Consider the following 14,642-nt stretch of genomic DNA (forward strand, 5'->3'; position numbering starts at 1 on the left):
CTTTTAATTATTTAACAAGGTCAGTAATAAAAATGCAAACCAAGCACTCGGATTCATTTCTGGAGGAATACAAGTATGATACCAGAAGTGAGAGGTTAAAAATATCAGGAAAAACTAAATAGGCTGGGGCTCTTTTGTCTAGAAAAGAGAAAACTGAGAGGTGACATAATAGAGATCTTTAAAATTACGACGGGGTTTGATAGGATAGACATAGAGAAGATGTTTCCACTTTTGGGAGGTGTCCAAAACTAGGGAGAATAAATATAAGATAGTCATCAATAAACAATTCAGGAGAAATTTCTTTAATGAGAGAGTGATCAGAATGCCACATGGATAGCATAGATGCCTATAAAGAGAAGCTAGATCAGTACATGAGGGAGAAAGGAATAGAAGGTATGCAGGTAGAGTTAGATGAAGAAGGGTGGGAGGTGGCTCATGTGGAGCATAAACACCAGCACAGAACAGTTGGCCTGAATGGTCTGTTTCTGTGCTGTAAATTCTATGTAAAAATGCTTTAATATTTACTGGGTTTGGTGCTACTTAATTGTTGAATCCCAATCTGTTTTACAATCTACAGGTTGTATTTTGGCCTACATGTTTCAGAAAGAACCCAATTTAAATGATCATCAAAAAAATGTTCTTAAATCATTGAAACGTTTTATACAACTATCAGAAAGGATCAGAAAATAGTTTTCTGTACCTGTTGAAGTTGCTAAATGAGCAGCATGTAGTCCCTGAGTTAACTGGTATTGACTATCTTGATGGACAAGTATTGATTACATGGTCATGATAATCTCATTACAACAGTTGCTGGTGCATATAAACATTTTAAGAGGTTTTGAAATAACACTCAATGGTAAGTACATCATTGTCTGTACAAAGATTTTTATCCTAATTGTTACTGTTTTTCCATGTTGTTCCTTCACATTCTAACCACAGTTGCTTATTAGCATATTGTTTGATAAAAGCGACTGAATATTTTTATGCTTTGAAGGTTTCATGTAGAATATAGATAAAATAACACCGGTCTTGGTCATGTCAATGCATACAAACTTATGAAGCTATAGAAAGTCTCTGAAGTTCACCATCTTGACTGTGGATGGAAACATAAGAGCATAAGAATTAGGAGCAAGAGTAAACCATTTGGCCCCAAGAGCCTGCTCCGCCATTCAATAAGATCATGGCTGATCTTCTATCTTGACTCCATTGGCCTGCACTATCCCCATAAATATACTACCTGCTCATAACACAATTGCTTGTACAAAAGGGTGAACTCACTGGAAACATGCTGAAATACACATATTGGACTCTGCATTCAGCTCTTCTGCTGCCCGTAAAATTGCTACCGATTAAAAAGAGGTGATTGGTTCCATTCTTCATTGATAAATGAATGAATGTTGCCTCTCTAGGACTTATGTAAGCCACTCTTGTGGGCCGTGTCACTGAAGTAACTGGGTCTGTCCAGAAACTAAAATGGTTATCATGCATAAGTAGCTAAATTCAAGATATTTACCAAGTTCAAGGTGCTCTGCTGATTTTGTTTTAGTTATTCAGTTGTAATTTATTTGGAATTCTCGCCCACAAAAGGCTGTGGATACTGGGACAATTTGAGCTTTCAAAACTGAAACTGAGATCAGTAGATTTCTGTTTGGTAAGGGTATCAAGGGATATGGAGCTACGGCGGGGTTAATGGAGTGAGGCACAAATCTGCCATGATCAAATTGAATGGTAGGGCAGGCTTGAGATGCTGAATGGCCTACCCCTGTTCCTATGTTCCCAGTTTGTTTTGAAATTTCTCCTAGGATTTCCTTTTAAAATTGATGAAAAAGTCTGCCAGAAATGATAATTCCTGCAATCTTGTTACTTTTTAATTGAAGTCTTCAGTGACAGTTACAAAAAGGTAGCGGATACTTTGTGGATAGTTTTAGAATACAGCATTAATTCTACCAGTGAAGTAAATCTCATAAATTGTATTCTTTTCATTTGTTGAATAAACATTGCATTCAGTTCCCTGCACGGGATTATATTTGTGTAATGTAAGTGATCCATCTTCAAAAAATTATAATTGCCTTTACGACTGGAGTTTTAATCTGGGATTTCCTTGGACAATGCTATAGTTATACAGTGCGAGTTCTGGTGCTTACAGCTGTGCACTTGCTGATGGGGAGAGTCACTAACAGCTGTTTGAATTTGTTTCAACTGCTGATGGCTCTTTTGAAAGTAGTTTTTTATGTTTTTCACACATATTTGTGGAATAAATTTGTATTGCCACTTATGTGAGAACTGTTTGCATGATGAAATATCTATACACAAGAACGGGGCAACAAGACAAAAATTTATGAAATGCTTAGGTAAAGTATTTCACACATAACATGGGGGCTGTGAGCAATGGGTGTCATTTATGCTCGGAGAAAATGAACCAATTACAATCACAGGATGCCATGTGCAAAGATGCTTTGAGGAGGCATGTAACGAAATTGAATTGGAAAGTGTATAGTTAACATATAAACCCCGAAGTGTGCAGTATCCAAATTAACAGAAAATTGGAGTAAATAGGAATTATGTGATGTGGAATGAATATTTATGCAGGATAGAAGGGACATAACAGTAAGATAGTCGAGGTTCACGGCCAATGTAATAGAATTGGTGTATTCTTCTCTACACTGGTATAATTCTGTTTTTCAATATCATTCACTATATATTTGGAAAGTACTCACCACAATTTCTTTATCTGCTGTATTCTCTGAAAAATGACTTTACAGATTCCATTCTCATACAAAATGGAACACAGTCAAGTGACCAATCACAGTTCCAGTTTCATTCATTCTTTATACTACTATGTTGTTTAATTTGGAGCACATTTCAGATAGTTCATATTCCGCAACTACACCTTGCAATATGAGATTCCGCAGTGTCTTATAAGCCTTGTGCAAACAAAACTAGGTTCTGTATGACTGAGCTAAATGTTTGAAAGAAAATCAGTTCATATTTAGCAAGCACTCTGGGATTCATGAACCTGATTAAAATATGAAAAAGCTGGTACCAACTACACAAAATATATAGTATTTTTCATGTAATTTTTGATGAGTAAATTTGAACCATATTTTTGAAATAGGCTATCCTTACGCAAGTATATAGGAACTATTATCATCATCACACAGTTCACTCAAAAAATACTTGCATTTATATCGTGCCTTTCACGACTACCAGATGTCTCAAAGTGCTTTACAGCCAATGAAGTACTTTTGGAATGTAGTCACTGTTGTAAAGTGGCAGCCAATTTGCGCACAGCAAGCTACCACAAACAGCAAGTGATAACGACCAGTTAATCTGTTGTTGTTATGTTGATTGAGGGATAACTATTGACTAGGACACTGGGAATAACTCACTTCTTCAAAATAGTGCCATGGGATCTCTTTTACGGCTACCTGAGAGGGCAGGCGGGATCTCGGTTTAATGTCTCATCCAAAAGACAGTACCCTGACAGTGCAGCACTCCTCAGCGCTGCACTGGAGTGTCAGCCTAGATTTTTGTGTTCAAGTATCTGGAGTGAGACTTGAACCCACAACCTTCTGACTCATGCAAGAGTGCTGCCCCCCAAGCCACAGCTGATACTCATGTACAGTTTAGTCTCTCAAAACTACACTGAATCTTTATTGGTCAAAGATATATTCATGTTCTGATATGCTATTAATAGGGTATTTGACCATTTTATCCATTTGATTTGGACTTCCAGGATAAGTATTATCCTTGTCACAGCAGTTTGGCGTTTGTAAAATATCACTGAAAAATATCCATATATTATAATTTATCACGATTAGTTCACGGTAATTTTACAAAACACATTGTTGTAATAATTAGGGATTGTTTACATGTAATATAGTAATTCCTATCTGGTAAACAAACAAGAAGTGTTCACTAATTAATATAAAAATGTATTGCAAGCTCACACAAAATAGACTTCAAATACAGTTAAAACAAAAACAAGGTTGGAAGAGATGCCCGCAGAATTAATGATGGGCAATTTTGTACGTTGACACTGCCTCGCTTGTGTGTTGTGTGCCATCTGTTACCCTGTGTAAGAAATTAAGACAGCTGGCATATAGAATAAGATCTGAGCCAATAAGCACTCCGATCTCAAGCACCCCCCCACCCCCCATCTCTTGTTTGTTGTGTCCCTAGTGCTGGGAGCTTATTAAAATTGTTGAATTGTTGCAGAGGCTGGGAAGAGAAGAAAAAATTAACTTTTTGTTTTTTGGAAAAATGAAGCATTTATAGTACATGGTAATAGATTTTTTTTAAAAGCAAGAGGACTGGCCCACCGAGATGGTTCAAGCATTTATAGCAGTGGATTTTTTTTAAACCACGAAGCTGGAGCAGGATTTTGGAGGGGGGTTGGGGGAGACAGAGCTGGTTCAAGTGGCAGGTTGCTGAGGAGAGGACAGTGTTAATAGAGGACAGTGAACGGCAATAAACAAGGGGCGCGCACAGCGAGTGGGAGTGTGAATGTGAGCGGGGGAAGCGTTGGCAGCGGGCACTAGTTTGTCGCGGCGTATGCAGATTAACCTCTCTCTTTTTGCTGGTTGTCGAAAGCGGGTGGTTATCAGGCGGCTGGCGGAGAGCCAGTCTCGTGAGCGGCGGTGAGCAGCCACCTCGCAAGCCCGGCCCACCGCCTTTTGCTGCTCATTCCCACACAGAGGGGGCAAGCAGGCGGCTGCTTTCGGCACCGGCTGGCTTCCACCTTCCAGAACATTCCTAACTCTTAACCAGTTAACCTTTGTGTGAGAGGAATGTTGAAAAAAAATATAAGAGCTTGCAATAAAAAAAAATTATCACTTCCGCGTGTGTATGTTATTTTTAATATTTATATAAAACTAAGCGCCATTTTATTCTATTTTTTTTTCTAACGCGCAGCCCAACCGACGCGACGAATGCCCCCCGTTTGAATTTTCAAAAGCAGCGCGAGCACAGCGGCCGGCCAGCCTTCCAGAGCTTTCCGATCAATATTAATCCGGAGGGCGGGCGCGAGGGTCCACTTTGTTGTCTTTTTTTGGGGGGTTGGAATTGAGCGATAGGGGGTGGTGGCTGCTATTAGTGGGGGCAACACTGCATTAGACACCAATGGCTCGTCCAATTAGAGTTTGCTGCATTTTTTACTCGGCGGGGGAGGGGGGGGGGGGGGGGAAGAATAGATTTGGAAGATGTTGTTTAAAATGCTTGCTGTCAAAATAATTACCCCTTTTTTGTTAAAGGAAGGTACTTGTGGAATAAAATAGGTTTGGAAGGTGTTCAAAGCATTTGCTCTCACAAATGACTCTTTTTAAAATAAAGGTACTTTTGGAATAAAATAGATTTGGAAGGTGTTTAAAACATTTGCTGTCAAAATATTGACCTTGTTTTAATAAAGGTACTTCTGGAATAAAATAGATTTGGAAGGTGTTTAAAACATTTGCTGTCAAAATATTGACTTTTTTAAAAATAAAGGTACTTTGGGAATAAATTCGATTTGGAAGGTGTTTAAAACGTTTGCTGTCTAAATACTGACTTTACTTTTGGAATAAATAAACCTTGACGAATTTATTGACCAGTGAAGCCTCAAATAAAATCAGTTTTAATGTTTCTCAACTTGACGTTTCACAACAGCGATTGCAACCTGCTTTGGAAATAAGAATAATAATTGGACTAGAAGTGTGCATAGCTGTGAATCTGGGAGTCTTCCGCCAACTGAGCAAAATAAACGTGGGAGGCAAGGCGTTAAACTTAAAATTTAGCTCCTGCGCAAATGACATAAATGTTGCGGGCCAACCGAACCTGAAGTGAAAGGGGGGGGGGAGGGGACGGGCGAGTTGGGGGGAGGGAATGAGGGACGTGGTGTTGATTGATAGGGGCGGCGGGCCAATGGGGGGCAGGTGATTGACGGCGGGGCGGAGCGGCGGCCAATGATGGTGGTGGAGGGGCGGGACTTCCAGGCCGAGGGGGTGGGGCTGCGCGCTGGGCTGTAATGGGACTCCATTCGGCTGTAATCAGCGTCATGTCGCTTTGCCTGTAAACTCCGGTGTTCAAACATTGGGACAAAATGGCGCCTGCTCTGCTCGGCATCAGCCGCCTCCGCGCTCGAGTGTGAAGCAAGGTGCGTTGATTTTTTACATTTCCCCCCCAACCCCCTCTCCATTTGTGTGTATTTTTTTCCCTCTTAAGAAAACCTTCCGCATTTGGTGCGCCACCTGAAGGGAGAAGAAAGCAGAAGGCTGTCGATTGCCGTCATTGTGGGTTAATGAGGAGATGTCTTTAAAAAAAAAAGAATCCTCATTGCAATGGTTCTTTCGAGCAAATGCCTGGTGTGACCCTGAGTGCTGCTGCTGCGGTATCGAGACCGACAGGATACTGCTGCCAGCAGGTCGAGGACTTTAAATGATTGCAGAGCCTTGCTCACCAGCCGATCGTTGGTCACTGTTTTATCTGCAATTTTTTTGGGGGTAAAATAAATGTTTTTATTGCTCCTTGGAAGAAAGACTTGCATTTATCATTGGAAGAAGAAAGCAGGGAACGCTGCCTGCGTTCAAGTCGCTGTCAGATACATTTGAATGCGAATATATTGGAAAACACGCGTGCGAAAGTTGCTCACCTGAAAATGTGCAACTGAGACGTGATGCAACCCCGAGTTTTCCTACTTTATTGATTTTTGTTTTAGGAGGGGAGTGACATCACGCCCTACATATTTAGGCGAGGATCTACAGCGAGATTGAGAGAACTTGCTGCAGTGCACGTGTATTTACAACAGTGACATTCTGATGTAAACACGAGGGATTGGAAATTGTCAATCTTACAAACTGATCATAACATCTTGATTTATGCTGCTTGATATATACAGAATAAGTTGCTAGTTTTTTTTGAGGGGGGGGTTTCTCTCTCACTTCGATGAATTTTGAAGAAGACATATTAACATTGTTTACCTTTTTCCCTTGCAGGTCCATTGGGAGTCTTTTGGAAACCTGTTGGTTGAACCTTCAGAAGATTAGCCTGCCTATTCACTGTATTGAGACTAATTGGGCTCAGTGCTGTTTTTATGGATATTTTTGACTGGCAAACATGTTACTGGTGCCAATGTCAAGGCATGTTCTGATCCTTACTGCAGTTAATTGTTTAATTTCTCAGGAAGACCTTTTAGTTCGTGGCATGGAATTGATCGAACACAGGGAGAAGGAGTAACTTCTATACCTAGGATTGAGAGTGAACAACATATGAATGGTCAACCATGGTAAAGCTTGCAAACCCGCTATATACTGAATGGATTCTAGAAGCTATTCAGAAGGTGAAAAAGCAAAAGCAAAGGCCGTCGGAGGAGAGAATTTGCCATGCAGTGACATCTTCACATGGATTAGATAGGAAAACTGTTTTAGAACAGTTGGAACTTAGTGTAAAAGATGGCACTATACTTAAAGTTACAAACAAAGGGCTTTCATCCTATAAGGATCCAGAGAAACCTGGACGTTTTGCACCCATTAAGCCTTGCAGTCTTTCAAAATCCACACAAGGGTGTACATCGAGAAACTGCATTGATATTAGTAATGTGGACTGGAATAAGATACTCAAGAGAGCAGTTGAAGGATTGGCAGAACCAAATGGTTCCTCGCTAAAGAACATAGAGAAATACTTGAGAAGCCAAAGTGACTTGGCTACTATTACCAGCAGTTCCACGTTTCAGCAGAGGCTTAGGCTAGCTACCAAGCGTGCTGTGAATAATGGGAGAATATTCAAGGATGGGCCTCTTTACCGAGTGAATTATGGGAGTGCAGGAGGCAAGGGAGCAGCAAAATACAATCATTCTTCCTCTTCATCTCTCCTACCAGTCACCCATCTTCCTCATGAAAAAGAAAAGGTAAGTTTGCAGCTGAGATGTGGATGTGGAAAAGAAAGTCCTAATCATTTATCTTCAAATATTTGTGTAGTTTTGAACTGTTCATGCAGACGTGTCGGTAGTAAGAGACGGATATACAGAACTGTCAATTTAAGGGAACAGTTTGGAATGAGATTTATGATAATTACCAGTGAGGCAGATTGCAAAACCATTTAAACATGGGGAGTTGTGTTTATATTTCAGGGTAAAATACATCAAAAGATCGAATGAGACTTGTCAGGTTTGTTATAGCCATATCCTTGGAATAGTGAGCTTTTCTGTGATGGTTGATCGTTGAAACAGCAGACCACTCAATATTACAAAGTTCAAACCTTGAATAATGATGTAATGATTTTAGTGCTGTTGATGAGACCTAAAGAGGCATTTAATAAATAGATTAGGTTTAAATGATCTGATTAGGTGCTGAGGATGCATTAATCACTTCAAGATCACAGAAGTGGTCTTCCCTGTGTACCTAAGAGGACTGTGACTAATTATGAATGGCTATTTGCTACATTCAACCATTATAACATGATGTTTGACTGGCCTCTGAAGGTCAAAGATTAAGAATGTCCCAAATGAAGAGCAAGATGACCTTCCATGTCAATACTTTTCATCATCTTGGACTATTCTAACTTCACGTTGCTATATATTATTACCTGAGTAGGGAAAGGAAGAATTTGCACTTACATAGTACCTGTTACAACCTCAGGATCTCCCAAAGCATTTCACTGCTGATTAAATACTTTTGAAGTATTGTCACTGTTGCAGGGAAATGTGGCAGCCAATTTGTGCACAGCAAGGACACACCAACAGCAACGAGATAGATTACCAAAACATTCTATTTGTGATGTTGGTTGATGGATAAATGTTGGCCAAGACACTTGGAAAACTTTCCTGCTGTTCAAGATTCTTGAATTTATTTTCCTGATTACATGAAAAACTCTCAAGTGCTTTCACACACTGAATTTTGTTTGAAGCACAATAACTGTCATGTAAGCAAAGGCAGCAGCATTCTGCACCAGTAACATGCCCCAAACAGTAACGAGATGAGTGATGAGTCAATCTGGGCCTTTGGTAGTATTAATTGAAGGAATATTTTCAAGGCCATTGGCAGGGTAGTTATTTACCTTTATCGACAATGCGTTATTTATAAGGGCGCCGATCAGACTCCCAGGTAGGAGACAAAATAGATGGAAACTTGATCAAAGTAGTGAGAGTGCAAAACTTTTCAGTGTTATCTTTGTTTTATATCATGTAACTGGTTGCACATGGTTTACAATGTACTATAGTGTATGATTATTTAGATTCTAGTCTGGAATGAAGGATTTACAGCTAATTAAAACAGTATTATTGTACTGTAATCTTCTCTACGATCCACATGAAAACAAATTGTGCAGAAAGTAAAGGATTTCACTTATTTTTATAAGTGTATAATTATTATTCTCACCACCACAAACAATGCCTATTTCCTCCTCCGTAACGTCACCTGCATCCATCCCTGCCTCAATCCATCTGCTGCTGAAATACTCATCCACCCCATTGCCACTTCCACACTCAACTATTCCAATGCTCTCCTTCCATCGTCCACCCTCCATAAAGTGCAGCTCATCTAAAACTTTGTATCCCATTCTGCACCAAGTGCCACTCAGTACAGTGTACCTACATTGGCTCCTGGTCCCGCAACATCTCAAATGTAAAGTTCTCGTGCTCATGTTTACATCCCTTCTTTTCCCGTCCCCGTCTTGGTAACCTCCAAGAACTGCTGTGTTTCCATGACTGGCCTCAGCTATGCGCCTGCCCCGCACCCTCTGCAGCAGTATTGGTGGCTGTACCTTCAGCCCTCTCGACCCCGCACTCTGCAATTCCCTCCCTCAATCTCTCCACTTTCCTGCGCTTCTTTAAGACTCTCCTTAAAACCCACCTCTTTAACCAAGCTTTTAGTGATCTCTGCTAATATTTTCTTCTATGGCTTGGTGTCCATTTTTACCTGTTTATGCTTCTTTGAAGTGCCTTGGGACATTTTTCTACATTAAAACCACTATATAAATTCAAGTTGCTGTCATTATAAAACTGCCATTAGCATTCCAGTTGCACCTATTGCATTCTAATAATCCAGGTTTTCGAGGTGCACCATAATTTCTTTGCTTTAAGTTACACTACTGTCACAATGTTTGGTGTGCCACATGCCTAGTAATTTGTTTTTACTATCTATTGCTCCAAATTGAAACAAAACCCTTGTTATTTCTGTAAAATAGACCTGTTAATATCCAAATTACTTTGGGAGCTATCCATAATATTCACACATATACTACAGCAGAGAGCCGAGGATGGCATGAAACAATTTATGCATATACATTAGAAAGAAAATGAAGATTTATATTAAATGCTTTTGGAATAAATCAGGAAAACGTGCGTTTATACATTCTTGTGGGAAAGTTAGACAAAGTGTGGAGGGTTTCAAATGCTGTTTTTATAAATACATTACAGTATTCAAACCTGATTATTGTAAATTTAATTGGAAGGTCAGTCGATTCAGAGATTTTTTTGACTGTACCATTTTGTTTCTATATAACTAGTAAGGCTGCCATATTTTCAAATAAGTAGCTTTAGAATTATGAATCTTTTCTGATTGGTTGTGGAATTTGCAGCAAAGTTCCAGGTACAAGGTTCAGTATTTTAAAGTATGATTAGTGTCTATTGATAGTTTGAAAAGGCTAGAGAAGACCAATACGAAGTGTGTTTTGAGAGATAGAACATTAAGGTGGCATACTGTTCACAACTGGCGGCGGTGATTGGTATCCACATACTAAACAAATGGAGCAAACAAAAATTTAAATATATATATTTATGAAAAAAGTAGCAAGAGTTCAGACTACAAAAAGTACGTTTACGGAGGCCTCATGATTCTCACTTTAGTGCAAACAGAATCTATGGCCTTAGCTGATTGAGTGACTGGTGATTTACAATATAAGTACTGGTACTGTCACTGTGTTATAGATATTGTATTGAATGTGCCAGTGCAGTACCATTACTGACCACAAGTGGCAGATGTCATTTTTCTTCCAGTCCAGAAATGTAATCGTTCCTCCAAGACATTATATAAACAAAATATATATCATAAAATGTATAACTCTCTTGGGATTAAATATTTCATTTTTAACACTTTCAGTGACTGACAAGTCCCTGGAAGGTTTTCTTAAAATTATAAGCTTAGTAGAATAACAGCCATAGATTCTGTTTGCACTAAAGTGAGAGTCATGAGGCCTCTGTAAACGTACTTTTTGTAGTCTGAACTCTTGCTACTTTTTTCATAAATATATATATTTCAATTTTTGTTTGCTCCATTTGTTTAGTATGTGGATACCAACCACCACGGCCAGTTGTGAACAGTATGCCACTTTAATGTTCTATCTCTCAAAACACGCTTCATTCAAATCCTGGTGACAACACTAATTTTAATTATGGTACCCTGTAGTAAATTCTCCAACCAGCTCCTTTTCTCGAAGTTATTAACTTGCTTGATAATGGCAGGAAAAATTATGATTGATACCACAATAGTCAAGTAGCAAAATGAATGTGCATTGCAGAGATTAAGTTGTTCATGTAGTGCCTAACTGTCTAAGCATAATTTCATTTTACTGACCAACAATACAAGTCTGCCCCTTTTACCTGCTTCATAATGGCTTTTCAAAGTTGACCTGCCTGCTGATCTATTTTGGGTCCCCACTGCAGCTGGTATGTTTTAGTGCTGTTCTCAATTTAGCAGCACAGGACATATTGACTGGAAGTTCAAGTCACAGCCGTTTAGTTACTTTTGAATTGGTCTTCTACATTGGATGAATTTAACTGATTTTCATTGAGTGAGCTCACCGCACAGTTGTAGCGTAATTGCTAGTGGGATTTCCAGAAGCTAGTCAGGGCAGTGACGGAAAGCAGCACAGTGCTACTAAAGTCAGTGCATTGAGCAATGTTTAAAAGGGCTGAAGTTGGGGCAATAAAACAATGCAAATACTTACAAATGATTGAACTATTTGGTTTTCCAACTGTCCAAATCTGGAAAGCAACTCTTTCAACCCTGAATGCCACCTATCTTGGGAAGATTGGAGAGAAATCTTTCCTTCCTCTCTCAAATAAACATAAGGTCAGCAGAATGAATCAAAGATGGTGACAATGGACAAGTTGTAATTTGGATAATCCCTGCTGAAGGAAAGCAGCATGATGATGAAAGACTGAAAGAGATTCCTCTTCGCGTTTGAGTGATCCAGTGAACATGTTTCAACACTTGCGATATACACAGAATTGTACTCCCACGTGTAAATAGCTTCTTGCATACACATTTTACAAACTGTCTGCAATAGAATCTCAAGACCCTAAGCTCTGGAATTCCCTGCCTAAACCTCTCAGCCTCTCCTCTTTCATGATGCTCCTTAAAACCTGCCTCTTTGGCCTAGCATTTGGTCACCTTCCCTAATTACTCCTTGTGTGACTCGGTGTCAATTTTTTTGTCTCAATACTCCTGTGAATTGCCTTGGGACATTTCACTACATTAAAAGCGCTATATAAATACAAGTGTGTAAAAGTTCAGTCGATATTCTGGCAGATAATGTACTCATTTTCACTCTAAACCAGTGATTCTGCTGTCTACTGATTCACAGTCTTGACTTTAAGAGCACTTGGCTAGGCATTTGAATCGAGGCTCTGATTATAATTAAGTTCCTGAGTAGTACTTACAGGTAAGAAAGAGCAAACTTGCATTTCTAAAGCACTTTTTATGATTTCAGGACGTCCCAAAGCACTTCACCGTTATTTTGAAGTATAGTCATTACCGTAATGTAGGGAAATGTGTCAGCCAATTTGCACACAGCAAGATCTCACAAACAGCAGTTGAGATAAATGGTCAGTTAATCTGTTTTTGGTGTTAGTTGAGGTATAAGTGTTGGGCAGGAAACCAGCGCTCCCCTGCTCTTCTTTAAATATTGCCACGGGATCTTTACATCCACCGAAAAGGGAAGCTAGAGCCTTGGTTGAACATTTCATCTGCAATAGAGCACCCCTGACGATGCACCATTCCCTCAGTACTGCACTGGAGTATCAGTCGAGATAATGTGCTTAAGTCCGAGGGTTTCGGCCGCCCGCTAGAACGGCGCACATTGGAGAGGCCTGCCTAATTTATAGAATAAAAATTGCACCGAATACGTAACTCGCGATTTTCCGATAGCTGTAGGCCCGTTTCCACCTCGGCACTGTGCAGCAGGAGCTGCTGGGGGCGGAGCTATAGCCCTGTGCCGAAAACAGCGTCGGCAGCTGTGCTCAGTAGCTGCCGGCGTCCTGTCTCCGGGGCGCTGGCCCTATCCCCGGCCGAGTGGCCTGCGCATCTTACCTCGGCGGCGGGGCCCGCCCGTCCGGCCTCTTGCTGGGGGCGGAGCCCGCCTGAAGAGACTTCGGCAGACCGGCATCGGCTGCGTGCGGGCCCGCCCAAAGTCCTCGGCGGGGCCCGGCTTCTTCGTCCTCGGCGGGGTCCGCCCGCCCAAATCTCGCTGGGGCGTGCCCCGCCCGAAGAGTCGGCGGCAGCAGCAACAGCCTGGCATCGGCTGCGTGCGGGGCTTCATCGGCACCGTTTTCTCTCTTTCCCCCCCATCTTCCTCTCTTCTCTACCTCCCCCCCCCCAATCTACTTCCCTTCCCCCCCAATCTACTTCCCTTCCCCCCCAATCTACTTCCCTTCCCCCCCCCCAATCTACTTCCCTTCCCCCCCCAATCTACTTCTCTACCTCCCCCCCCCCAATCTACTTCCCTTCCCCCCCCCAATCTACTTCTCTACCTCCCCCCCCCAATCTACTTCCCTTCCCCCCCCAATCTACTTCCCTTCCCCCCCCAATCTACTTCTCACCTCCCCCCCCCCAATCTACTTCCCTTCCCCCCCCCCAATCTACTTCCCTTCCCCCCCCCAATCTACTTCCCTTCCCCCCCCAATCTACTTCCCTTCCCCCCCCCAATCTACTTCTCTTCCCCCCCCCCAATCTACTTCCCTTCCCCCCCCAATCTACTTCCCTTCCCCCCCCCAATCTACTTCCCTTCCCCCCCCCAATCTACTTCCCTTCCCCCCCCCAATCTACTTCTCTTCCCCCCCCCCAATCTACTTCTCTTCCCCCCCCCCAATCTACTTCCCTTCCCCCCCCCAATCTACTTCTCTTCCCCCCCCCCCAATCTACTTCTCTTCCCCCCCCAATCTACTTCTCTTCCCCCCCCCAATCTACTTCTCTTCCCCCCCCAATCTACTTCTCTCCCCCCCCCCAATCTACTTCTCTTCCCCCCCCAATCTACTTCCCTTCCCCCCCCCAATCTACTTCTCTTCCCCCCCCCCAATCTACTTCTCTTCCCCCCCCCCAATCTACTTCTCTTCCCCCCCCAATCTACTTCTCTTCCCCCCCCAATCTACTTCTCTTCCCCCCCCCAATCTACTTCTCTTCCCCCCCCCAATCTACTTCCCTTCCCCCCCCCAATCTACTTCCCTTCCCCCCCCAATCTACTTCTCTTCCCCCCCCCCAATCTACTTCTCTTCCCCCCCCCCAATCTACTTCTCTTCCCCCCCCCAATCTACTTCTCTTCCCCCCCCCCCAATCTACTTCTCTCCCCCCCCCAATCTACTTCTCTCCCCCCCCCCAATCTACTTCTCTTTCCCCCCCCCAATCTACTTCGCTTCCCCCCCCCCAATCTACTTCGCTTCCCCCCCCCCAATCTAC

General features: G+C 41.9%; 2 protein-coding genes across 2 annotated transcripts in view; one reads left to right on the forward strand and one right to left on the reverse strand.

The window, feature by feature from the left end:
- The window catches only part of LOC139234881 (erlin-1-like), an 843,171-nt gene that overhangs the window by 682,227 nt on the left and 146,302 nt on the right, over nt 1-14,642 (reverse strand). The window lies entirely within an intron of this gene.
- The window catches only part of LOC139235177 (histone acetyltransferase KAT6B-like), a 20,952-nt gene continuing 12,305 nt past the window's right edge, over nt 5,996-14,642 (forward strand). Inside the window, exons 1-2 of the mRNA XM_070866397.1 lie at nt 5,996-6,130; nt 6,969-7,879. Coding sequence (XP_070722498.1) covers nt 7,256-7,879 — 624 coding nt within the window. The 5' untranslated portion in view covers nt 5,996-6,130; nt 6,969-7,255. The remainder of the gene's footprint in view (nt 6,131-6,968; nt 7,880-14,642) is intronic.

This window comes from Pristiophorus japonicus, chromosome 22 (assembly GCF_044704955.1).
Source record: "Pristiophorus japonicus isolate sPriJap1 chromosome 22, sPriJap1.hap1, whole genome shotgun sequence".
In the NCBI taxonomy this organism is placed as follows: Eukaryota; Metazoa; Chordata; class Chondrichthyes; family Pristiophoridae; genus Pristiophorus; species Pristiophorus japonicus.